This window comes from Temnothorax americanus, unplaced genomic scaffold (genome assembly GCF_048541705.1).
Source record: "Temnothorax americanus isolate GAGA-0224 unplaced genomic scaffold, ASM4854170v1 Scaffold9, whole genome shotgun sequence".
Taxonomy (NCBI): Eukaryota; Metazoa; Arthropoda; class Insecta; order Hymenoptera; family Formicidae; genus Temnothorax; species Temnothorax americanus.
This window is the reverse complement of record NW_027509812.1, coordinates 864,134-889,979: the sequence shown is the minus strand read 5'-3', so window position 1 is coordinate 889,979 and position 25,846 is coordinate 864,134. Positions and strand designations below refer to the sequence as shown.

Genomic DNA, 25,846 nt, shown 5'->3' with positions numbered 1-25,846 from the left:
TCTGAAGGTCTGAAAAATTTTACATATTTCTTTTTAGAATATTTTATAAATCTAAAATATGAGAAATTTTTTCACCAAGGTATAAGTCATAAGTATAATCATAACTGTAATTAAAAATTATATAATAATGAATATAAATTATATTTTTGTATTAATTATAAATATAAATGTAATTATAAATCAGTTCCTTTTTTTCAAATCACTATACCACAAGTTCTGGCCGTATTGCTCTCTGAAAAGAGGCAGGTGCCAATAATTAAAGAAGAAGAAGAAGCCGCAAGCCAACGGTTGTGTTCGATTCGGAAGACGAGCGTACGGGCTCGTCTCTCCTCCAGTCTAGTGACGACCGCAGGAGGATCGACGCGAGTCACGCTAAACACTAGGATCGAGCCAAGGGCAGATCACTTTAAGACTAACGATGTTTACGTCAGTCATGGCGTGACTATTGAAATTAGCCACCTCTTGACCATCGATAGCGCATTAGCACGGCGTGACCTCGAACGGACGCAATCCCATTTGAATTTCGTGAAGAGGAAGGCCGATATCTTCTTTGTTCTCGTCACGAGATTTCGACGCTCCTGAATAAGATTAGTCGGGACAATGCAGCGATCCAATTTCATTATTTTGACGTGCCGTCGAAGTTCGAGGGACGAAATCATTTCTATCGCGTGATGTACGTTATAATATCATAAGAGTTACAATTTCGACATTCTCGTCGCAGTATATTACCGATGTATACTTATGTTTCGTGATTTGGATAAAAGCAACTGATTTATAATTACTATAATAATATAATATTTATATTTATAATTAATGTAAATATAATTTATATTAATTTATATAATTTTTAATTATATAATTATGATTTTATATTTTATAATTTATGTATACCCTGGTAAAAAAATTTCTCATATTTTCTCAGAAATTTTCTAATCCTTATATTATAAAAAATTCTAAAAAAAATATGTAAAATTTCTTAGATACTTTCAAAAATAATTGAATGAGAATTTTCGGAATATTTCAAATTGCAATTTTGTTGAATTCCACACAGAAGATGGAAAGATAAAATAGCGTGATGGACGGACAAGTTACTCGATTCAAGTGAAAAAATATACACAATGAAATAAATACAGTTTTATAAATAGTTGAGACCACTTACAGGCTTAAAGATCGAAAACACCGCCGTAGTCGCCTAGACTCCTATAGGCCCACTATAGGAATTTTCCGGTAAGCTGGATTAGAACATGGAAAATCCCCCGCTATGGAAAATTCCAGCAACTGAAAGGAAAATTAACGGTCAAATTATACGGTACAGTAACAAATTACCTATTATTTTTAATTACTTTAAACATTTCTTTTTCGTGAAAAAAAAACAATTAAATTTAAAAAATTTTAAATTTAAAAACAATTAATTTCAATTACAACAACTAGAATTTATAATTTCTTGTAATTTAAATTATTTTTATAAAAAAGATTGTCTCCTTAGCTTTAAAATGCATGTTTAAAGATTTCTCTACAACAAATATAACTACAGGTATATTAATTTTTGAAAATGTTATATACATTTTACTTTACTAAAAAAGTTTCGGTCGATTAAAAAAATACAAGGTCATTTATTGTCCGATTTGACGTGGAGAGAATTGCCCACGTGTAGCCCGTATCTCCAGCAGAAATGGGTATTATAACGGTCTAAGATTCGATTATCTATTGATCCACAAGGAACCTTCTAGAATGTTTCGTAAATCTACTCGATGGAATATGAGTTGTGACACACGGGTGGGAATAACTTACTCTCTTCTCGATGTGGTACGGCGCGAGACAAATATTATTCGTATAAATGATTTTTCATTGACGATATCACGTTGTCGTAACGAGGAGCCGGAGCAGCTCCGAGCCAATCGGGATTCCGGCGGACGAGGATCGTAGTGGGGACTGCTGAAGAAATGCATGTGGAATCAGGCGGCTTACATCCATTCCGATAGTAGACGTTAGAGCGGCAAGATGGCTGGTAAGTCCGATAGAACGTTAGATGCGATAATTTCGGCTGAACGGGTTGCTCCTCTGCTCACATTCGGCAGAAGCGTAGACCAGCGATCCCCCGGACGCGTATTAATCACAGAGACGAATCTCGTGACGTTTATGTCCGAATAACTCGAAGCGATTCCACTAGAAGAAAATGAGAAGGGGGTAAACAATTGGATAAACAGAGAAGCCCGGAGCAACAGGTGGTCGATAACGCATTCGAATGCCGGCCGGCGTCTCGTGCGAGAGTGCCTTGATATGCCTGTGTTTAACACAATTTATATCACGGCAAATTATTAAATTTTCTCACCGAGTGATTTAATCAATCAACGAGTATTTGTACAGGAATGGTACATTAATGAACAATTTGTATGACAACGGTCTATGATCTCGGAACAGTCTATGATCTTACTCGAAGGAGAAAATAAATTATCTAATCGTTTTCTATATTCGCTAGAAAATGAAAAGAGATTTGTTTCGTACCGATCAATATTAAAAGATTACCATTTTCTTTGGTTTTATAGATTATAAACTTGGGAAAGTTATCAACGAGGGAAAGACGAAGAAGGTTTACGAACTTCTAAACGACGCTACGTTATGTTTGCTGGAAAGCAAGGACCGCATCACCGCTGGCGATGGCGCAAAGTCTCACGCCTTAGAGGGCAAAGCGATAATCAGCACGTCCACCACCGTAAAGGTCTTCGGATTGCTCAATCAAGCTGGTATCAAGACAGCTTACGTTAAGTCTGCCGGTCCAAAGTCTTTCATAGCGAAGAAATGTGACATGATACCAATTGAATGGGTTACTAGGAGGCAAGCGACTGGTAGCTTTCTAAAAAGACATCCCGGTATGTCCAAAAATTAATACCGTCCTCTTAGAATTAACAGAAGGAATTAACTGAGGAAAAAATGTCAGAATGCACGATACATTCGTATATAAATTGTTTCTAGGCGTACCTGAGGGTTACAGATTCAATCCGCCTCTGCTGGAAACGTTCTTTAAGGATGACGCCAATCACGATCCGCAATGGTCCGACCAGCAAATTATTTCCGCGGGTTTCCAACTGGGCGGCAGGAAGATAACGAAGGACGAAGTAGATGTTATAAAACGCACCACTCTTGTCGTTTTCGAGATTCTCGAGAGAGCTTGGGCGGTGCGTAACAGTTCGTTGATAGATATGAAGATAGAGTTCGGCGTGGATTCACATGGCGAGATTTTGCTGGCTGACATTATCGATAGTGATTCCTGGAGGCTCTGGCCTTCTGGAGATAAGAAACAGATGAAAGATAAGCAGGTAAGATTTTCGTTTCCGATAGCTTGAGGCATTTCCGTTGGAATTACGTCAGATAACGATTGTTAAAAATCTATACCTGCTATTAGGTGTACAGAGATCTGTCCAACGTGACGCAACAGAATTTGGAAACCGTAAAGTGTAACTTTAAGTGGGTAGAGGAGCAGTTGGATTATGTCACCGTAGCACCCACTCCACTGGTTGTTATACTCATGGGCTCGCCATCCGACGAGGCACATTGCCGAGAAATTGCAAAACATGCAACAGCACTAGGCCTAAAACCGCAACTCCGAGTCAGCAGCGCCCATAAGGGTACTGAGGAAACTTTAAATATTCTTGCCGAATACGAAGGCAGTGGAGAAAATGTACGTTCGAAATTTCATCTTTTTACATAGCTCATCGTAATAAACTTTTAATAGATTATGTAAACTGTAAGTTTGTTGAATATTACTTTTCATCTATGAATTTTCTGACGAACACAAAATAGATGTTTAAAAAAATTTGGATCACACATATTATTCATTACTAATCTCGTCAAGTTGTCTATTTTAATAGAATTGTGTTACGTATATGTTCACGATAATTCTTGTAAAAGTATGTTACGTTGAACATTAAAGAACGTAACAAAGTGTAATTCATAGATGCAAAAAGACGTAATGTATATTGAATCACTGTCAGAAGTCTTAAATATAATAATGATTAATAATAAGTTATTAATAATTAGTGACAGAATCATTAGAGGAGAGATAGAGCACACACATGCACATATATCATTTAAATAAATAATTAAGCATAATTATACAACGCTGATCACTGCAGCAACAGTGATGACATTGTGCAATTTTATCGTGATATATTTATCACGACGTTGGTCACTAACTTGCGATATCAAGTGCGCTAGCAAAGGATAACTGTATCAAAATCCATACTGACCCCGTCGAAGCGGTCCGCGTTTTCCTGTTATGCCTTAATCATAAAACTTGCGATAAAAAGAATGATCAGAGCTATAAAAAGATTATTTATTTCCGTTTATCACAATTTTTTCTTGGTGTTTTTTTTTGTTTTTTTCATAGGTGGTACTGATAGCGGTAGCCGGCCGCAGCAATGGTTTGGGTCCAGTACTCTCCGGCAACACGGTCTTGCCTGTCATAAATTGCCCACCTTTGAAGTCGGACAATATCGAACGTAGTGTGTGGTCTTCGCTTGACGTTCCTTCAGGTATTCTTAAATAATTGTATTCATAGTAATTGATCTTGTTTTCTGAAACATATAAAGTTAAATCATATTTACAGGACTTGGCTGTACGACGGTGGTGCATCCAGAAGCGGCTGCACTCGCGGCGGCGCAGATCCATGCGATGCAGAATCATTTGATTTGGGCTCGTCTGCGAGCGAAACAACTCTCCAACTTCATAAGTTTAAAAGAAGCCGATGTTAAATTACGGAAGTAACCAGTTGTGCGCAGCGTTTCGGCTAATGAAACAATAAGTGCCAATTAAATTTAACGTTATTAACGTCATAATATATTCGTCAGGCTGGAGGCAACTGCGTGGTTTTTTTTAGAGTCTCGTGAATACATAGCAATACAATTGTGAGAAGACCCGTTCATTCTTTTATATACATTTTAGTATATTAATTCATTTTGAATGCTACTCTTGAAGTATTCTATAGAGAGGGATTAAAAAAAATTTTTTTTCGTGTGTATTTTTTTGCATGCATCCATGAAGATTGAGATACAATTTTTGTGTTAAAAATACAGTAATGATTGTGCCATAGATTGCGATACGATCTGAATTTTATTACGTCAATGATTACGTTAGCTCTTTTCATATATACTTTACTGTTATTGATTCTAGTAATACTTTACTGGTTTCAAGTATCCAATATTCGTCTATTTCCACTTAAGCAAATTTTCGAATAATGTAAAACTTTATACGAATTTATAATAAAATGTACGTTGTTATATCCAAAATAAAAGAAATGCAAAATATTGAAGATCTCTCTTTCTGCGTATTATACAACTATATTATTTTTTTTATTAAGTGAAATAATATGTAATTATATAAAATACAAAGATACATACTATATACATAGGTATATATGTATATAGTCATATAAAGTCATGTTGTGCGAAGCGATTCTTCAACATATCTCTCTACATATACATTATAAATAAGTGAAAGTTGGGTTTGGAAGAATGTACAAAATTCAATCAAATTACATATGTATGAAAGATACATCCAACAGAGTGTGTATATGAAAGGGAAATATCGCCCAAAACTCCAATTGCTTTCACATACATACATATGCAATTTTCCATATATTTACCTACACGCATTTATACTTAGACTTTTTATATACATGTAAATAAGAAACCAAATTTACGTCTTACACTGAATGCTTGTATTAATCACTATTAAACGTCCTTGACTATTAGCTTGCTAGAGCTTCTATCTCCGCTAGCTCCTTCGGGCAGTTTTTCGTCAAAACTTCTGGACCGTTTTCCGTTATTAAAACATCATCCTCTATACGGATACCCAAGCCATGAAAGTGCGAAGGCGCGTAAGGAGTCTTCGGGCTTATGTACACACCTAGTGCGGCGAAAAGGAACGCGTAAATTAATTTGTATTAATTTACAAATAATTCTTTAAGACAAATATAACGCGGAGTTACCAGGTTCCATTGTTATTATCATTCCAGGTTGTATCCTTACGCTTCTGGATATTTTTCCCGTGTCGTGCACGTCCATTCCCAGATAATGACTGACATGATGCGGGCAATACGCGTACGCGGCCGCTAATAATTTATTTTCGTCCATGTTCTTCGGTATCGTGCCAATTTCTTGCAATCTTTCTCCCAGAAGAAAACACATATGACGGAACGCGTTGTCCAACGACGGCATTTCTTTCAAGCTCTCTATCAAGTTCTTTTGCACGTCAAGCACTATTTCGTAAAGAACTTTTTGTTCCGGCGTAAATTTGCCGCTAATCGGCCAGGTCCGCGTTATATCGGATGAATAGCCGTGATACTCGCAACCTGCAAGTGGAAAGAGATGCAAGGGCATATCGATCGCGCGCTAATCATTATTTCAGACATTTCTGTACAAACCTGCATCCATCAAAACCAAGTCGCCACTTTGTATAATTTGATTGTTGTTGATATAATGTATCACATTTGCATTTCTGCCAGCTGCTACGACGGGAGGATACGCCAGATATTCAGCTCCTCGCATCCGACATTCGTAATCTACGGTAGCGAATAGCTGATGCTCGCACATCCCTGGCTTTGAGGACCGAATTGTTTTTACAATAGCGTCAGAGGCAATTCTGCAGCTCTCCCGCATTAAATCGATTTCGCGGGCGCTCTTGATCAAGCGAATTTCGTGAAACAGAATCTTGGGAGAAGCAAATATTTGATTGTCCGTCAATTTAATCAATTGGCATAGCTTCTTGTGCAAGATCGGCTGAACAACGTCCGCATGATCGTACCATACAATGCTGCTTTTGTCCTCTTGTATGAGCGAGGACAGGAACCGTTCGAATTCCGTAACTGGCAGAGCGTGATCCGTGCCGAATACATCGGTTGCCATTTCAACGCCGGTTCTCGGGCCGTCCCATAATTCCGAATGTTCGTCCCTTGCTCTCACAAATAGGGTGTACGACGATTTGTTCTCCTTGCACGTGAGCACCAAGATACCGTCAGGCTCCTGACACCCGGAGAAGTACAGGAAATCCGTGTTTTGCCGAAAGACGTACGGTATCTTGTCCGACATGTAGGCCTTGGACGACGCAGGTATAACGACTATTTGCTGCCTGTCTACACTCTTGGCATTTGCAGTTACACTCTCCACCAGTTTAGAACGCCTTCTCTTGAACTCCCGAAGCGATAAACCTGGCAGCACCTCGCCGTGTTTTATCAGGTGAGGATGCGTCGTCGATGTCGGTTGCCCACACGCGGCTGGATAAACACCCCGTGTGCATTCTCGTTGCGTTAGATTGCTTTTGAGGGTCGTTTCCGCCGAGAAATATGCCAGCAATTGACAACCTAAAATTATATTCGACGTTGAACACGTCGACTTTTTACATACCAGACTAAAAATCTCAGATTTATTGCGATATTATTTAAGATATACGTGCCATTATGTAGACCGGTATAAATGTGTTTCTCACCAAATTTGTTCGGATTGTATCTCAGCGAATGTTTTATGCCGCTGAACATATTTTTTCCTCAGATACTTTTGGCAATCGCTGACGCTCACCGCGGAATTTTATTTTGTACCTTATTCTACGGATAGCGTGATATTTCGCATTCGATCATTCGATGTAGAATCTAACCTACAAAATTTTTACATATGTAATATCATGTTAATCATGTAATCAAAAACTGGAGTCCTGTGTAGGAGCGCCAGGTCCGAACAATTTCTGATTGGCTTGAAGTCACGAGGTTTTCCACCGCCATCTTACTTTTGCGTACACGTGTGCGTATGCATGCGTACATATGTACACTGCACCTGACGGCACCCACTCTCTCTCTCTCTCTCTCTCTCTCTCTCTCTCTCTCTCGCCAGTGTGGTCATGTGGCTGCGGAGCGAGCGCAAAGCGCGAGACGGGACGGGAACAGGGAACAGCTGATCTTGGCTGATCTCGGACGGAGAAGTGTCCGGAGTAGTCCGAGGTCCGGGCTCCGGAAGTAGATCGTGGAACGAGGGAGAATCTAGCACGAGTTCGCGGACAGGCCATCCCGTCACCTGTCACCCGCCAGACGGACGGCGTGTAAACATATTTGTAAATAAACATTGTCACGCGCCGGACGCGCTCGATTACCGCGCTATCGCGCGAACACTGGCGGCTGGCGGCACTAACGTCGATGACAATCGGTGGGTAATCGAGCAGTCGACGAACCGTCGTCGGTGATCGGGGTTGAGGTTGAAAGAGCTTTGAAGATCGCCGACGGGGTCGGCCCGCGGGCGCGCCTGTGTACGTACGTACATACGTGTGCGCTCGTCGAATGCGTGTGAGCTTGCGTGTGTGTGCGCGCGCGCGCGCGTGTGTGTCAAAATAACGATACCCGTAATGTCACGACCACGACACGTTCGGCTGAGTTCCCGTTCCCAATCGCGCTCGGCGAACTGACAGCGACGTATGTTTACAGATGGTGACGGGCGGCTAGGGGACGGAACCGGGCGGCGAGGGCGGAAACTCCGGGCGAGAGGCCGCGAAGCGAAGCGCACTAATCGCTAACCTCCTCCTTCTCCCGCGGATCGACCTCCGCGCCCAGGAGTCGTCTAACAGCCCCGAAGAATTCGTCCGAGGGAACGTCTCCTTTTCTTTTCTTTTCTTTAATTAACGTCGGAATCCTCGAGAGAGAACGAGAGAGAGAGAAGGAGTAGGAGAGACCTAGGAGTAATAAATTAGTCAATCTCGAGACAGGATTTTCTATTTATTGATCCACCGTGAGACGGATTAACAGCCGTCATGCGATCGCGTGGAGGCGATAAAGGAAAACAATACCTTCGAAGAGAAGGAGATTATTATTTGTGACTGAATCTCGCGAGGGAGATCTGCCCGCCCGCTTGTATCTGAGTCAACAGATCCGAATGTACATTTGGATATTTATGAATTAAAGATCGTAGACAAGATGAGCAACCAATTAAATATAACAGTTAGGCCCGAGGCAAGGCTGGACGCCAAGTGGTTGAAAACTGATCTACAACGATTCCTTTATCGCGATGGACTGGCTGAGTTGTGGAACGAGATGGTACGGGATGGCGAAATTGTCGGTTCCTTCAGCGACGGTTTAATCAATGCTGCGGGAATCGTAGCGAAGAAAGGTGAGTGAATGTAGAAATAAATAACTGAAATAACGGAAGAAAAATTTCGAGATGAATTTAATCCATATTAAGCTTTTTATCCGCGTTACAAGTTGTTTTGTGTCTCTAAATGGCTCCTTTTTGGACGCTGGGAAAATAAGGGCTTGAAAATGTAGATAAAGAGAACAGATCCTCTGATTGTATCAACATAAATTCTTGTCGACATTTTTGATTAAATTTTTGTGTACTTTTTTCAGGTGAAAATGGCCATTATTATTGTGGTATGAGAGTGTTATCTTGTCTTTGCTGTGATGGAATTTGTGGCCCGCAACATGGCTGTAATTGTACTCCGTGCCAGAAGCTGGATGAGGAAGAAACTGCGAGAGCAACGGCGATGGTTGAAAAGGCCGTATCTGCCAAGCGGCTAATGGACTCTTGGCTCTGGGGACCACAGCCAAGTAAACATTTATACTGATGTTTTATTCTTTATTTCAAACTGTCTAAGTCTTATTTAAGTTGTCAAAATATTTCGTGTCTGATAAAACATTGGCAAATATTTTTATTTTATAAATTACAGATTTTACGGTTATTCTGTATTTTACATAAATAATTGGTATTTTTTGTTTGGATAAAATATCTGTTTTACAAATTTATTATCTTTCCATATATTATTTGCATGCACTAATAAGAAAAAGTATTTTCGTATCTTTTTCGCAAAGTTTGTATGATATCTAATATTTACTTACGTTTGTGCATGTATTTCCTCAGCATTAACAGACTTGAAAGGATGCATCGATTTATCGATTAAGGAGCAACGGAAGCTGTGCTGCGAAGTCGCAAATAGTACATTATCCGCAACACGTTTAAGACAGCGCTTGATAGTCGCTCGAAGATATTTCACTGCTTTGTCTCGTCGTAAACCACAAGAGATCAAAGATACCTCAAATTTACCAAAGTCTATCGGAAAATTACAAAAAACGTTGAGTATAAAGTTGTATATGTAATATATATGATTATGATAAGCCATGTATTTATGTTGCAAACCCTATATACAGCACAGGCCAAATTTCCTAAGTGATTTGTTTTCTCGTGCACATTACACGCAGAGTATCGAAATACAATTATATCTTGATCCTCCTCAGAGTACGTTATTTTCTGTGTGCTTTGTCCGATACTTGGATTGTTTTTATAAATGCTTAAATATTTTGTATATTGCAGGCCGAGACCTAACGAAAAGGCGACCTTAGGATTAGCGCGCGTTGGTTCACGCGCGGCCCTCAATTTCTCGTTTGCGTACTTAAGACGGGCTTGGAGATCCGGGGAGGACGTCGAATTTTGTAGCGAATTATTGACCGAATCGTTGGAAGCGTTGCAATCGTTGCCGGAGGCGACTCTCTTCGATGAGAGTAACGTTTCTCAAGTCTGGTTGGAGGTCGTAGAAAGATCAGCCAAATTTTTAAGACAAGTTGTCACGGGGTATATATATATTTCGCTTCTGTATCAATTTATAACAATTTCTTGTACAACAAATAGACATATATATGATGTTTTTTCTTCCAGGGAAGTAACTACCGGGCGATCGTGGCGTCCCGTGCCATTGTCAGACCAGCATACGGCTCTTTGCTTGTTACTAGAACTGGTTGCGCAAAGAGCTACTCTCTCTAGTTTATTAGACTCCGTGGTTTTATTACTCCATCTCAGTGGCAAGCATAAGAATCAGGACAATCGCGTCACACCACCCGGAAGCACGGCACCGCTCGTCCCGCTGTTACGGCGACTGAATATGATACCAGCGATGAAATCGCGCAGGCATCTCGACAGAAACGTTACACCGGGACCCTGTGAAGTGCTACTTAAGTATTTACGATTGCCGGACGACGACGCCGTATCCGTCGACTTGAGAAAAGCCGCGGTTATCATAATGTGTAATTTAAGCAGATTGGCCGCTCCCCTTTTGCCACCCGCTAGTGCCGAGTACGGATTTCCAAGGAATGGCAACGGTAGGCAAACGTTTCAGGAGGTACTAGCTTGGGGTGGCGTAAAGTTTGGAAATGGCTCCACTCCCTTTTACTGCGATGCAATCGCGGAATTGGGCATAAAGCAGTTATGCTGCACTGAACGAGCATTAATGATATTGTCATTAAATGGCAACGTTTACAATATGTATCACGGATCCGAAACGCAATATCCGCAAAGGGTGCACGGTTTCTCCGACAAACCGATCACGATGATCGCGTCTCACTCGGACGGCAAGCATTACTTAGCATTAACGCAAGACGGTTGCGTGTATTCCTGGGGCAACGGAGACGGCGGTAGGCTTGGACACGGCGACACCGTCTCGTACGACGAACCGAAATTGATCGAGGCACTTCTAGAGAAGAACATCGTGTTCGTAGCATGCGGCAGTACGTACTCGGCGGCGTTAAGCGCCAGCGGCGAGTTATACACGTGGGGAAGAGGAAATTACGGTAGATTGGGTCACGGTAATTTCGACGATGTCACGAGTCCGACCTTAGTGACAACGTTGAAGGGTCATACAGTCACGCACGTGGCCTGCGGTAGCGGCGACTCTCAAACCTTGTGCGTGACCGCGTCCGGCATAGTCTTCTCTTGGGGAGACGGCGATTATGGAAAATTAGGCAGGGGAGGCACGGACGGATCCAAAACGCCGAAGATCGTCGACAAGCTGTTGGATATCAACGTGGTGAAGGTATTTTGCGGCGGTCAGTTTTCCGCGGCGCTGACGGTCCACGGGGAAGTGTATACGTGGGGGAAAGGTGACGCATATCGCTTAGGCCACGGCAGCGAGGAACACGTCAGATATCCCAAAGTCATCGAATCGTTGAGGGACAAGAAGGTCAAAGACCTATCCGTAGGCACCACGCACATATTGGCACTGACGGAAGATCAATTTGTTTACGGATGGGGTAGAAACGATTACGGTCAAATCGATCCTACGTTAGGTCCCGTTATTTCCGAGCCTACGTTGTGCCCGACGTTATCCTCGAAGACCGTCATCGGTCTGGCGTCAGGTCCGACCCAGAGCTTCGCCTGGTGCATGTCGGCGTGGTCAGGCGGTGCTAGCAGAGTGGCCTTCGTTGTCGACATATGCGAAGAGACCTTCCAATTGCTCGACACACTCCTTTCCAAGTCTTGCGAGGGCCTACCGGGAATACGACCGCCTACGCAGGATCGCGAGTGCCTGGCGGTAGCTACGTTGAACTTGCTTCGATTACAGTTACATACCATGTTAACGCATAATATTGACACTAAATCTGTCGGGCTCGCAACTAGCAGTCCGTTGTTGAGCTCCTTAAAGCAACGCTGTGTTAATCTGGCAAGCGCGACCGGGATATTAGCGACGATTCAAGAAGCGGCGCAGGCAGTCCTGCAAACTGGCTGGAGCATACTGCTGCCAACGGCTAACGAGCGTGCGAAGACACTGTCCAGTTTCCTGCCAAATACCTCGAACAATGTGGAACAGTCGAGTTCAGCGAATATGTACATAAATGGTGGACAGCGGTTCATGGCCGATTTATTAGTATCTAGTCTAATGGTGGATGGCGGATTGGAGTTAGCGTTGAAGGCCGCGATCAAGGTGGAAATAGCGGATATGCCGGACGAGAAGGATTATCTCGACGTAGGCACATCGAACGTCGTCAAGGTGAAGATCGAAACGAGGCAGGGAATGAAGGACGGTTTTAATACTGGGAAAAACATCACGACTATCTCTTTGCTTCAGCTAATACAGCAGTTAATTAGGAACGGCACGTGCATTACGCAATCCAGACTGCAGCAAAGCTCGTCGCAGCAGATGGATCGAAACGAGCATCTCCGAAGATTCGACAATTCGCCCAGCTTGAATCTCCTGCTGCGTTTCCAACGTTTGCTGATCGCGCAAGTGTACGAGTGTATCACGCGCAAGTCACGCACGGAAGATCTGCACGATCAGGAAATGATGGGCGCGGAATCGCTGCTAAAGAAGTACATCGCGCAGATCTGCGATCACGCGACCGAGATACTGCCATTGGCGGCCGAGATAGGCGGTCGTTCCGTTAAAGATTTTATCACCACCGCCGGTGTCCTGAAAGGCGACATAATCAACGTATTGCTTTCCGAACTAGTGACTTGTTTAATATTGCTGCAGGTAGACTACTCTATGCTGCTCATCGATATGAACTGGATGGAAGTGATTGCGCCGATTCTGGACTCGCTGGACCACTTCGTGAAACTGGCGCCGACGATGGAGAAGAACGAGGCGGACGATTTGTCCTGGCCGGGGATTATCGCGCCGCTGCATGGAAATAAGATACCCATCCAGGAGGAGCCCTCCTTGATACGGTGGGCGGACTTGGAGAACCACAATCGCGACGGCGGTCTTTGGGTGGTGGTGAATAACAACGTTTATGACGTGCAGGATATCAGAAACGACGGCTCCTGGTCTCCTTACGAGGTGCTGCAACGGTACGTCGTCGGACGGGACGAAAGTTCGGCGGTGACGCAATGCGGCGCACCGTACGGTCAGCTGTCGCCACCGCGGGGCATGATGGACTCCTGTTTCGTCGGTCATTATTGCCAAGCCGAGCCCGACGAGAACGCGCGGGTCACGATCGAGGTGACCGACGTTTGCTCGTCCCTCCTGGACACGGAAAGAGCTCTGGGATTTTTGCTGGGCTTACACGCCTACCGAATGCGCCAGAGCCTGACGCTTCAGTCGGCGGAGAAGGAGGCCGGGGTATGGCTCACCGCGAATTTCTTGCGGGGTGGCCTGCAAGTCCTGCAACCCCCGAATCCGTACGAGGAGGAGAAGGACGAGGCGAGAAGCAACACGTCGACCGCCGCTAACTCGCCCACGGAACCGCCGATCCCGGTGCACGCGAAGAACGAGCAGCAAAAGGAGCACGACGATCGAACGATCGCGTTTATACACGCATTAGCAGAGGCGCATAAAACCGACGACGGCCACGTTCGAGCATTCTTAACGATAGTCGACAGGTACTCTAAGGCTAATAATCTGTTCTCTCACGCTGATTTCTGCGGCGATCATCCGGTCGAGGAGATCAGTCGCGTTCTGATGGCTGTGATTATAAAACATCTCGGTTTGGGGCAACAGGCGCTCGCGTTAGCGGAACAGGAATTGAAGACCGTTAATAGCGTGAAGCTGAGCAATCAGTTGGCCGACATGGCGCGAGCGATTTATCAGACCAAGTGGAACCTGGTGCGGATCAGGCAACAACAGAATCGCAGTTACAAGGAAGTTTGCGCGCCCGCGCAGGAGAGATGCAGGTTTCTCTTGTACGAGGTCAGATCTGCAACGAGTTACGAAGTCAAAGGGCTCGAGGACTTGAAGCTACTGCATACCGTCCCTAGATTCAAGAGAGCCGCTCGCACGGTCTTAGCCGATATTCGTAAGAATAAAGATACATCCGGCGGAGGCGGCAAACCGGAGGACATCCTGAACGCGTCGATACAAAACGCCAAGACGAAAAACAAACCGGACGGGGATACGACGTCCTCCTCCAAGGAGGGCCTGACCGCCGCGGCTTCTTCCTCCACGAAACTGGAGGATATATCGGACATAAAGAATAAGATTATGCAGATAACTGAGAAGATTCGATGCGGACCGATGCAGTGGCCCACCGCCGACTATAACGGTTTAATGACAAGCATAATCGAGTTCGTCATCAACGACGGTATCGGCGGGGACGTCGAGACGTTGCGCCGCGCGATGTATTGCCAAATGCAACGCGCCCGCGTGCGGGAGCAAGGTATCTCGATGATGCGGGAATTATTGAGAAAAGACTACCTGATACCGTCGGTGAAATATTCCCTGCTTAACGGCTGGCTCGGCCTGACCTACGAGAACAAGTCTCTCAGCGACGGAATCGCGCATTGTCTGTATAATGTGCAGTTAACGACCCCGTATCAAAAGTCCAAAGTCATCCTGGCTGAGGCCGAAGTAATCTCATGGGCGGTACAAGCCTTGCGGACGTACGTCGTACAGGCGGAGCTGCCAAGCAAGCAGAAGGTCAGCGGGAAGAGCAGCTTGAATCAAGGTACTTATACTTGGCTACGAAAATTACCGAGAGCGAGATTTCTGCTGACGATCCTCGGCATGCTGACCAATCACCAGTGCGCCAACGAGATCGGGCTGCTAGTTAATTCGGGCCTTTTATCGAGCATCTTAACTTTACTGAGACAAATTGGGCCGTCGTCGGCAAGTTTCTGCGAAGGTAGCGAGGGGCAGGGACAGCAAGGCGGGGACGGCGAGGCGTCGAAAGTCAAGACGGAAATCACGGCGATTTACGAGGACGCCCTTCAGAAGAACAAACCGCCGACCGTACAGCTCAGCGGAATGGAGTTGGCGGCGTTGATGAAGGTTGGCACTCGGGTTGTGCGAGGGGCCGATTGGAAGTGGGGCGATCAGGATGGTCCGCCGCCTGGCGTAGGTAGAGTCATCGGCGAGCTCGGCGAGGACGGATGGATAAGGGTTCAATGGGACAACGGCGCAACGAACTCGTATCGCATGGGTAAGGAAGGTAAATACGATCTGAAGCTGGCCGATCCACCGACGCCTCCCGATGACGACAGCGACGAGACCGACAGCGATGCCTCGCCTGATGGAAATAGAATGGAGAGCGCCGGTTTCCGCGGAGAGGATCTGCACCCGACCACGTGCCTCAAATCGGCGTCGACGAACCTGCTACGGATAATCTTGCTTTCCTGCGGCGTGGAAGCGGATAAGGTACCCGCGATATCCATCAAGATCCTCACCTCTACTCTGCACGGTATAATATTGACCGCGAACAGATCCGGCGAGTCGAACACTCATATTCAGCTGGCGAGGCAGCATCACGAAACCTGGGCTACCTTCAGTCTTTTGAGGGCGATCGCGAAGTCGACGGGATTGTGCAAGTCTTTGAGTTCGCAGGCCTGGCTCGACCTCCTCCTGGGCATCGTTATCGACGAGGCTAAGCCCTGTCTCGAGAAGCAAATTATGATCACGAAACTCCTGGCGGCTGTTCTGCCCTCATGGGGGACGAAGACAGTTTTGACCGACATGATGCAATTCCTGCAGAAGGTCTTCGGGATATTAGGCCAAGTGGCTCTCACGTGCGACATCGCTGCCGGTTCCGAGCTACACTCGAACAAGTGCCGCATGTCCTTGACCGCATCGTACGGTTCTACCATAGCTGAAGAACTAACATGGCTAATTCGATTCTTGCACTCCCTTCCTGGCTGGAACGAAGCTATAAACAGATTTCTCTCCACGAAGTTAGCGCTGGCGGTGGATCTCTGGAACGACAGCTCGCTGTTCCACATACAGATGAATGAGAACGGTGGTGAGAACGGGCTCTGCATCCAACGGACGGTCATGGCGACCCTCGTCGTCATCGGTGGTTTGGATAGCAGAATAAGAATTGGCGGTTTGGTGAATTCCGACGGCGAGGTAGGCACAGTCTGCAAGTTTACGAAACACTCGAAGATCGTTATGCAGCTGTGGAATGGCAGCGGGACGCGGAGGATAGTACCGTTCCACGCGGTCAAGCGGATCAACGAGAAATTCCAACTGGAGAGAATGCCTTTAACAGACACGCTTATATCAGTCTGGGCCAATTTGCTTTTAGGTATCGCCTGTATGGATAAACGACCTGGTGGGATGCCCGTTATCGCTGGTGCCGTGAACGCCGCGATATTACGAAACCAGCAGCAACAACTCGCGGCCTTGAACGCCGGGAAAGCCATGCTCGCCTACCAGTCGAAATTGCGGAAGATCTTGAAGTATTCGTTAGCTAACGAAGTCAACGACGACGAGAGACGGACATCCACGCTTTTGCAGGAGATGCTGTTACGTGCTACGAAGCCACAACCACTGAAACCGATATTTAAGCGTAGAGAATTAGAGGAGGCCGCTTTGGCGGTCTCTCAATATCTGGTCTCCGAGCTGAGGCATACGCCTATCCAACGAACCGGCATGACTTCGGACCCTACTACTCCTACATCCGACTGTTCGTTGGTTTCCTTAACGTCAAGCCAAAGGAGGCACTGTAAAGGTAATATAGCAGCGAGAAGAAGCTCCGCGGCAGCGCCCGTAAATCCTTTAGTAGCTCAGTTGGTCGAAATGGGTTTTCACAAGAAGAGCGTCGAACTAGCTATCAAAAGTATGAGCGTCGCCGAGCAAGGCAGCGTAACGGCGGAAAGTGTAGTGGGCTGGCTATTGGAGAATCCGGATGTCGCCCTCAGCGACACGGAGACCTTGTCCAGTTTGGAGGGATTGACCGACGGCAGTGACGATTCGATCAGCGAAGATTTAGACGATTCCCCGTCGGGACAAGAGGGTGCCATGGGCGGTGGTGCCCCACCAACGTACATGAAACGCTCGGACTTCCTGTCGGTCGACGAGTACGCGATTTACGTGCGCGACAACGTGGTCCCGGGTATGCTGGTGCGGTGCTGCAAGAGCTACGAGGAAGTGGAGTACGGCGATGTCGGTCAGGTGGTAAAGATTGACGCGGAGAACCTGCACGATCTGAACGCGCAGGTTGCGTGGCAACGCAAGGGCGGCACGTACTGGGTGCGCTTTATCCACATAGAACTGCTCGGCTATCCGCCGTCTTTGCCAGGTCCACCGCCCGCGTTGAAGGTCGGCGATAAAGTCAGAGTTAAGGCGTCGGTAACTGAGCCCAAGTATAACTGGGGATCCGTGACTCATCATTGCGTCGGCGTGGTCACGGCGATAACTAATAACGGCAAGAATGTATCCGTAGATTTCCCGCAGCAGCACGGCTGGACCGGTTGCGTCGCCGAGATGGAGAAGGTGCCGTCCTGTCATCATTCCGTGATCTGTAACTCGTGCTGCCTGTCGCCGATTTCCGGTCCCAGATTCAAATGCAAGTACTGCGAAAATTACAATCTGTGCGAGAATTGCTTCTATACCAAACGATCGCACCGACACGGTTTTAACAGAATTGCAGAACCCGGCTCGGCGGCCGTGTACGCCGGCAAACCAGGCAGATATCACAGGCAGGATCTATCGGAATCTTATTTAATCGACGACTGGTCCAAGTGTATAAGGACCTTGAGCGTGTCCTCGCGAGAAAATTGGGCGACACGGCTAGTAGACGGATCCGGAAAATATTGGCAAAGTTGCGGATCGCAGGGCAAACACTGGATTCGCCTGGAGATGTTACCTGGAATCTTGATACACTCCTTGAAGATCATCGTTAATCCACAGGATAGCAGTTACATGCCTTCTGTAATAGCGGTCAATGTAGGAGACTCCTTCACTAATTTAGTAGAATTGAGAACGATAACGATACGTTATTCGGATACTAGCGTTACGTTACTTCAAGATATGAAAGAATATTATCCGTGTGTCGAGATAGCGATAAAACAATGTCGAAATGGCGGTATAGATTGTAAGATACACGGTTTGCGTATAATCGGCCGTCAGAATATGTTCGAGAATCAGCTGACGACCTCGGTTTCTTTTCTCGCGTCCGATTGGGAAGTCTTGCAGGAACAAGTGGCGATACAACGTAACACCGATGCACCACCTCAGCAATCAGCCGTTTACGTTTGGGGCTTGAACGATAAGGATCAACTGGGCGGTCTGAAAGGATCCAAAATCAAGCTACCAGTGTACAGCGAAGTCCTCTCAAAATTGAAACCTATTCACATAGCCGGAGGAAGTAAGACTCTCTTTATCGTTAGCCAGGAGGGCAAGTTGTACGCTTGCGGGGAAGGAACGAATGGTAGGCTAGGTCTAGGGGACGACAACAACGTGTGCGAACCGAAGGCCATACCTTTCCTGAGTCAATTCGTCATTAAGAAAGTGGCGGTACATTCAGGCGGGAAGCACGCCTTGGCGCTCACGCAGGACGGTAAGGTGTTCTCGTGGGGCGAGGGCGAGGATGGCAAGCTGGGACATGGAAATTGCGTATCGTTGGATAAACCGAAGCTTATCGAGGCGTTGAAGTCGAAAAGAATCCGAGATATTGCTTGCGGATCGGGACACTCGGCGGCGATCGCGAGCAACGGCGAGCTGTACACCTGGGGCTTGGGTGAGTACGGTAGGCTGGGCCACGGAGACACCAACACGCAAACGAGACCGAAATTGGTGCAAGCTTTAGTCGGACAGAGAGTCGTTCAAGTGGCCTGCGGTAGCAGAGACGCGCAAACCATGGCTTTGACCACCGATGGCTGCGTGTATTCCTGGGGCGACGGTGACTTCGGCAAGCTCGGTCGAGGTGGAAGCGACGGCTGTTACACGCCCTTGCTGGTAGATCGATTGAATGGTCTGGGCGTCACACAAGTGGAATGCGGGGCGCAGTTTTCCCTCGCCCTGACGAAATACGGCGAGGTGTGGACGTGGGGAAAGGGAGATTACTTCCGCTTAGGTCACGGTAACGATCACCACGTTAGAAAGCCCACGTTGGTCGAGGGTCTACGAGGCAAGAAGATCATTCACGTAGCGGTTGGAGCGCTGCACTGTCTCGCGGTGACCGATATCGGTCAGGTGTACGCTTGGGGTGACAACGATCACGGGCAGCAAGGCAACGGCACGACAAGCGTCAACAGGAAGCCGTCGTTGGTGCACGAGCTGGAGGACGCGAGAGTGAATAGGGTATCCAGCGGCTCGAGTCACAGTATAGCTTGGGTATTGGTCGATCAGCCCAGCAGCGGGAACCAGGATCCGGTCACATTCCCGACGGTGAGGGATCCGTTGGGCCAGATGTGTCTGGGCCTGAACAACGCGTCGGAGCAGAACGGCGCGGTTACCGCGACAAGTGACGCCGTCGCCACGAGGCCGTCGCTCGCCAGTATAATACTCTCGTTAGAGAGCAACGTCGCCAAACAGCAGGCTTTGCAGCACGTGATAAACGCTCTTCTCATTATGCAGGCACGAGTGGCGATAGTGACGGCTTTGCAGAGCCATTCAATGCTGAGCGGTTGCGCGTCGGCGAAGCACGTGTCGATACCACCGGTGATGGACGCGATACCACCGTCGGAGGGAACCATGACGTCGAGTACGGAGCACGCGGTTTATCAGAACGTCGGTGACATCGCGCAAGGCGGAGGAGAGGCTCCGGCAAACGTCGCTGAAGCTGCCAACGTGGCCACCAGCCCTAAATTAACTCCCGAATCGGAGGATTATCCGATAGCCATGTTAGCTATGTCCATGTCTAGTTCTGCCAGTTTGTCCTCGCGTGCCTCGAGGATGTCGACAAGCGCGATGAGTGTTATAGCTGCCACTTTGACGTCCAACGCACAGGTGGTGGGCGAGGACGGTGCGACAGCCTCTGGTTTGGACGAGTTCACGTCAGCGTTAACGGAAGACGACGCGAGAGTCCTGGTGGACCTGTTGAAGCTCGCGGTAGCCAACAGAGTCTGCGCGTCGGCCAAAGAGACGATATCATCGGTTCTGATCGCTCTAGGGAAGGTCAACGGCTCAATCGGCAGTATGCTCCTGGAACTGTGCGTCACAGAGCTGGAGGATACCGCGGCGAACAGCAATTGCGTCAATAACACACCGCAACCTGTGGTGCAAGAAACGCCGCACCCTTACATAGACGACACCACTTTGACCGGCCACGTGAAGATACCCGGCGCGGAGGCGCTCCGGGTAGAATTCGATCGGCAGTGCTCGACGGAGAAGCGACACGATCCGCTCACAATAATGGACGGCAGTGGCAGAGTGATGGCGGTCAGATCCGGCAGGGAGTGGACCGAATGGGGCCCGGAGATCAAGATCCAAGGGGACGAACTGAGATGGCGTTTCTGCTCCGACGGATCCGTCAACGGCTGGGGCTGGAAGTTCACGGTATATCCTATTCTGGCGAAAACAGCGCCTTACGAGCTCGGATCCGATAGGGCGGTATTGTCGCAGCCGACCATAGCTCTGGCTGAACATCTTCTCATGGACAACAGTCTGATAAATTCCGACAGGAACGTTGCCTCACGTTTGGCCACCGCTCTGGGCCAGTGCAGTCAACTGAGCACTCTGTCTGCGCAACAGAGGATGTGGGCGTTGAGAAAGTTACAGGTGGTTTATACAAACGGACCGGGCATCAGGCCCGAGGTGGCACTTTCGTCTTTGCTCGGTTCTCTACCGCAAGCGCTTTTAAGACAATACGCGTACGAGGATCCCATGGTCAGAGGCGGCAAGCAATTGATGCACAGCGACTTCTTCAAGGTCCTCGTGGCGCTGGCGTGCGATCTCGAGCTGGATGGAATGCAATTCTGCTCCGAGGTGCACAAGTGGTCCTGGTTCCGAAGGTACTGCCTCGCTGCACGCGTGGCGAAGTCGCTCGTCGACCGCATCCCTCTGCCGAAGGCGTTCTGTCACGAGGTCACTAAGCAACTGAACGAGATGGCGATGGACGGAGATGCCGATTACACGAAGGATCATGAGAATCACAATATATTCAAGCAGGGACACGACGAACAGTTGCTGCAGTGGCTGAATCGCCGTCCGGAGGACTGGACGCTATCGTGGGACGGATCAGGCGCGATTTATGGATGGGGTCACAATCACAGGGGCCAGCTAGGAGGCTTGGAGGGTCCGAAAGTCAAGCTACCTGCACCGTGCGAAAGTCTGTCCGCGCTCAGGCCGATTCAACTGGCCGGCGGTGAACAGACTCTGTTTGCCGTAACTGCCGATGGAAAGGTCTATTCGACTGGTAGGACGGAACAGTTAACTAATCTGACTAATTTTCCGCAATAGATTTGCTGCGTGGCATATGTCTAACTTTAATGTGATGCCTTGCAGGCTATGGAGCTGCGGGACGCCTCGGGATAGGAGGAACGGACTCCGTTATGATTCCGACGCTATTGGAATCGATACAGCATGTATTCATCAAGAAGGTGGCCGTTAGCTCGGGAGGCAAACATTGCATCGCTTTGAGCTCGGAGGGTCATGTGTATTCCTGGGGCGAAGGCGACGACGGCAAACTGGGACACGGTAATAAGGTGTCATATGATCGGCCGAAGTTGATCGAGGATTTACTCGGCGTAGAAATCGTAGATATAGCTTGTGGTGGTCATCATAGCGCCGCTATTACCAGCGCTGGTTGGCTGTACACCTGGGGAAAAGGTAAGCTACGGGCAAGAAAGACGCCGAAGCGTTTTATATTTCTGATACCGAGAATATTTATCAACTATTGCATGCTTAAATATTTAATTATTGCGAAATAATTTATGTAATTTTGCATTGTGGTAAAATAGATAATTGATTGCAGGACGATATGGACGTCTCGGGCACGGTGACAGCGACGATCAATTACGACCGAAGGTAGTGGAAGCTTTGCAAGATTACAAAGTGATCGACGTAGCATGCGGAAGCGGCGACGCGCAAACGCTCTGCGTAACCGACGATGACAACGTGTGGAGTTGGGGCGATGGAGATTATGGGAAATTAGGTAGAGGCGGAAGCGACGGATGCAAGGTTCCACTGAAGATAGATTCTCTGGCCGGGCTCGGCGTAGTTAAAGTCGAATGCGGTAGTCAATTTTCGGTCGCTCTAACGAGATCCGGAGCGGTTTATACCTGGTAATAACAATTATACAGCAATTTATTTTACATATTTATACCGTTCATTCTTAACGAATTACCTTCTTCGACAACCTCTTTTTACATTCTTTATTTGCAGGGGCAAAGGCGACTATCATCGGTTAGGCCACGGCACTGACGACCATGTACGTAGACCACGTAAGGTAGCCGCATTGCAAGGGAAGAAGATCATTTCAATAGCAACGGGTTCCTTGCACTGCGTCGCGTGTTCCGACAAGGGAGAGGTCTTCACTTGGGGCGACAACGACGAAGGCCAGCTCGGCGACGGCACCACGAGCGCGCTTCACAGACCGAGATTGGTACACGCATTGCAAGGCAAGAAAATCACGCGAGTCGCTTGCGGTAGCGCGCACACGCTAGCTTGGAGTACTGCGAAGGCAACGCAAAGCAGAATGCCGGCATCCACACCCATGGAGTATGATCTGGTTAAAGATCTGTCGTATTCCGTGCTGCGCAATAGGCTGGTGTTGCTGCATCATTTCGCGGAACTTTTGTGTCCTGCTCTGGCCATGTTTCCAACCACCGGTCATATCGGACTGAGCAAGCTGGCTCCTATGCTGGTGTACAGCATAAAGGAAGCGACATTCCGCAAGGTTATTCAAGCCACGATGGTCAGAGATCGTCAACACGGGCCTGTGATCGAATTGAATAGGATACAGGTGAAAAGAGCTAGAGCAAAGGGTGGATTAGCTGGACCAGATGGTATCAAGTCTGTCTTCGGCCAAATGATGTCGAAGATGTCTCTCTTGACGCAGGACGTACTGTTTCTACCTCATAGAGTATGGAAAGTGAAATTCGTGGGTACGTATTTTATATCCACGATTATATAGTATAATCACGATTTCTCGAAACGAATTAAATTACACAAAATCGCTAATACGTTTGCATTATTTTAGGGGAAAGCGTCGACGATTGTGGCGGTGGATATAGCGAGAGTATAGCAGAGATGTGCGACGAATTGCAAAATGGTTCCTTGCCGCTATTCATACCTACACCAAACGGCCGCGAGGATAACGGCACGAACCGAGATTGCTTCTTGTTGAATCCCATAGCCGACTCTCAATTGCATATGAATATGTTTCAGTTCTTAGGCATTCTAATGGGCATTGCTATACGAACCGGTAGTCCATTGAGTTTAAATCTAGCCGAACCAGTTTGGAAGCAACTTGCAGGTATACCTCTGACACCTGCGGACTTGACGGAAGTCGACAGGGATTATGTCCCTGGTTTACTTTGTATCAGAGACATGGATCCCGACGAAAAAGTCTTTCAAACTTTAGAAATGCCATTTTCCACGCCGTCCGCTGCAGGACACGATGTGGCATTATCTAACAGGTATTGCATTCAGTAATTTTTGAATTTATTATTTTATTTGTATACATATAATATTTTAATAGAAAAATCTAAAAATTATTTGAAATGTAAAGAACGCAACGGTTAAAAAAAAAACTTCAAAAATATCTTTAGTTGATAAATTAAGAGAAAAGAGATTATTTTTATTATTGTAATGAAATTTGATATAAGAGATATTTTTAATTTATATTGCTTTAAGATTGTCAAACTTATTTTATAATACATCTGATAAAAAAAGAATTTGTGAGAGATAGATAAAACATATTATAATTAAACTTCTCAAATTTTCAGATATCTTAAAATAACACCAGAAAATAGGCACGAATATGTAAGATTGGCGTTAGATTATAGACTACACGAATTTGATGCTCAAGTAGCAGCTGTACGAGAAGGCTTATCGAAAGTCGTTCCTGTGCCCCTATTGGCACTATTTAGCGGTGCTGAACTTGAAACGATGGTTTGTGGTAGTCCAGACATACCGCTTAATTTATTAAAATCCGTTGCAACATATAAAGGTATATGCCCTATTGCAATTGTATGTCATCATATTAAAGTACTTACATATATATATATATATATAGTGTATGCAAATAGTTTTAAAATAAAAAAATATTGTCTTGTTTCGCAGGTATCGAAGCGATTGCACCACTCGTTCAGTGGTTCTGGGAAGTCATGGATGAATTTTCCAATCAAGAACGATCGCTTTTCCTTCGTTTTGTTTGGGGTAGAACACGTTTACCGCGCACAATCGCAGATTTTAGAGGCAGAGACTTTGTCTTACAAGTAAGAAATTTCCATTTCTCGATAAGGAGCATCAAAATGTAGTTATCGTACACCGCGTATCAATTATTATTTTCTTCTCAGGTAATGGATAAGTACAACCCACCGGACCAGTTTCTTCCTGAAAGCTACACTTGCTTTTTCCTTCTGAAAATGCCGCGATATTCGTGTAAAGCAGTTCTACGACAAAAACTGAAATATGCGATTCATTTTTGTAAGAGCATCGACACCGACGAATACGCTCGAGTACAAGCTGCAACCAATTCCGACACTGAAGATACGGATAGTTTAGCAAGCGAAGAACACACTTCGCTTTAAATCATTCATTACGTGAAATGGTTATTTGTGTTTGAAGTGGCATTTCCGTTGACTTCTTTAAAGATGTGTTCACAGATTCTCCCAAAAAAAAAAATCCTATTTTTCTTACACAGTATATTTATATGCTACACTCTATGCTAATACTTAAATACATGTACTGCTTTTGTAGCACGACCAGTTTATTGTATAGTAGATGTTAATAACAAAAAAATAAATAAACTATTAAGATTATTAGGGTTCTCTTAGTCGGTAATATTTATTTTGTAGTTAGATATCAAACTCAATTTCATAATTTTTTACTAGTGTTTTTAGTCTAATGTCAAAACTGTTAGTGTTCAAGAAATAGTTTACGTAACGTCGTTATATATTCCGAAATACATCTTAGAAATACATTACGATTTGCAAAGCAGATAGTATTTATATGTTCCATCACAATTTTTAGATGACTTTATACTTCGATTGCATATTTCATACGTTAATATGTAGCGAAAACATCCACTAGTCTTATTATTTTTACTAAATAATCAAATCGCGTTGTGTAGATAACAGGCAGTGCAGTGTCATCGGTTTCTTTTATATATTAACTGAATTATTTATTGATAACAACACATATGACTTGGCATATAATTGCAGCAGACTTCATAATCGAAATATTCTGATACAATATCAAGGTCAAAAGGGTGCTGCATTGTTCTACACAG

At 46.1% G+C, this 25,846-nt stretch overlaps 3 protein-coding genes across 7 annotated transcripts; 2 read left to right on the top strand and 1 right to left on the bottom strand.

Moving 5' to 3' along the window:
- The first annotated feature begins 1,848 nt into the window (after positions 1-1,848).
- On the top strand, positions 1,849-5,303 carry Paics (PAICS bifunctional enzyme). Its single transcript, XM_077424928.1, has 6 exons — positions 1,849-2,008; positions 2,547-2,870; positions 2,974-3,317; positions 3,404-3,679; positions 4,388-4,532; positions 4,607-5,303. Exons 1-6 carry the CDS (start codon positions 2,002-2,004, stop codon positions 4,762-4,764), a joined length of 1,254 nt encoding a protein of 417 aa, XP_077281054.1. The 5' UTR covers positions 1,849-2,001; the 3' UTR covers positions 4,765-5,303.
- On the bottom strand, positions 4,320-8,260 carry LOC143907875 (xaa-Pro aminopeptidase 3). Of its 3 annotated transcripts, none has more exons than XM_077424924.1 (5): positions 7,450-8,260; positions 6,422-7,357; positions 5,987-6,349; positions 5,706-5,904; positions 4,320-4,574 (listed from the first exon to the last, which is right to left on the bottom strand). In XM_077424924.1, the coding sequence occupies exons 1-4, from the start codon at positions 7,529-7,531 to the stop codon at positions 5,747-5,749; spliced, it is 1,539 nt and encodes a 512-aa protein (XP_077281050.1). In that variant the 5' UTR covers positions 7,532-8,260; the 3' UTR covers positions 4,320-4,574; positions 5,706-5,746. The 3 variants fall into 3 exon arrangements, with proteins under 3 accessions (XP_077281050.1, XP_077281051.1, XP_077281052.1); XM_077424925.1 differs by lacking the exon at positions 4,320-4,574 and having other exon boundaries at positions 4,987-5,904; positions 7,450-7,647; positions 7,777-8,259; XM_077424926.1 differs by lacking the exon at positions 4,320-4,574 and having other exon boundaries at positions 4,987-5,904; positions 7,483-8,259.
- Positions 8,054-25,554, top strand: Herc2 (E3 ubiquitin-protein ligase HERC2). Of its 3 annotated transcripts, none has more exons than XM_077424912.1 (13): positions 8,054-8,189; positions 8,465-9,143; positions 9,380-9,580; positions 9,891-10,101; positions 10,341-10,598; positions 10,683-21,805; positions 21,895-22,218; positions 22,364-22,673; positions 22,774-23,495; positions 23,591-24,029; positions 24,339-24,562; positions 24,676-24,830; positions 24,912-25,554. In XM_077424912.1, the coding sequence occupies exons 2-13, from the start codon at positions 8,951-8,953 to the stop codon at positions 25,143-25,145; spliced, it is 14,394 nt and encodes a 4,797-aa protein (XP_077281038.1). In that variant the 5' UTR covers positions 8,054-8,189; positions 8,465-8,950; the 3' UTR covers positions 25,146-25,554. The 3 variants fall into 3 exon arrangements, with proteins under 3 accessions (XP_077281038.1, XP_077281041.1, XP_077281042.1); XM_077424915.1 differs by having other exon boundaries at positions 8,176-8,289; XM_077424916.1 differs by lacking the exon at positions 8,054-8,189 and adding an exon at positions 8,225-8,293.
- The last annotated feature ends 292 nt before the right edge of the window (positions 25,555-25,846 follow it).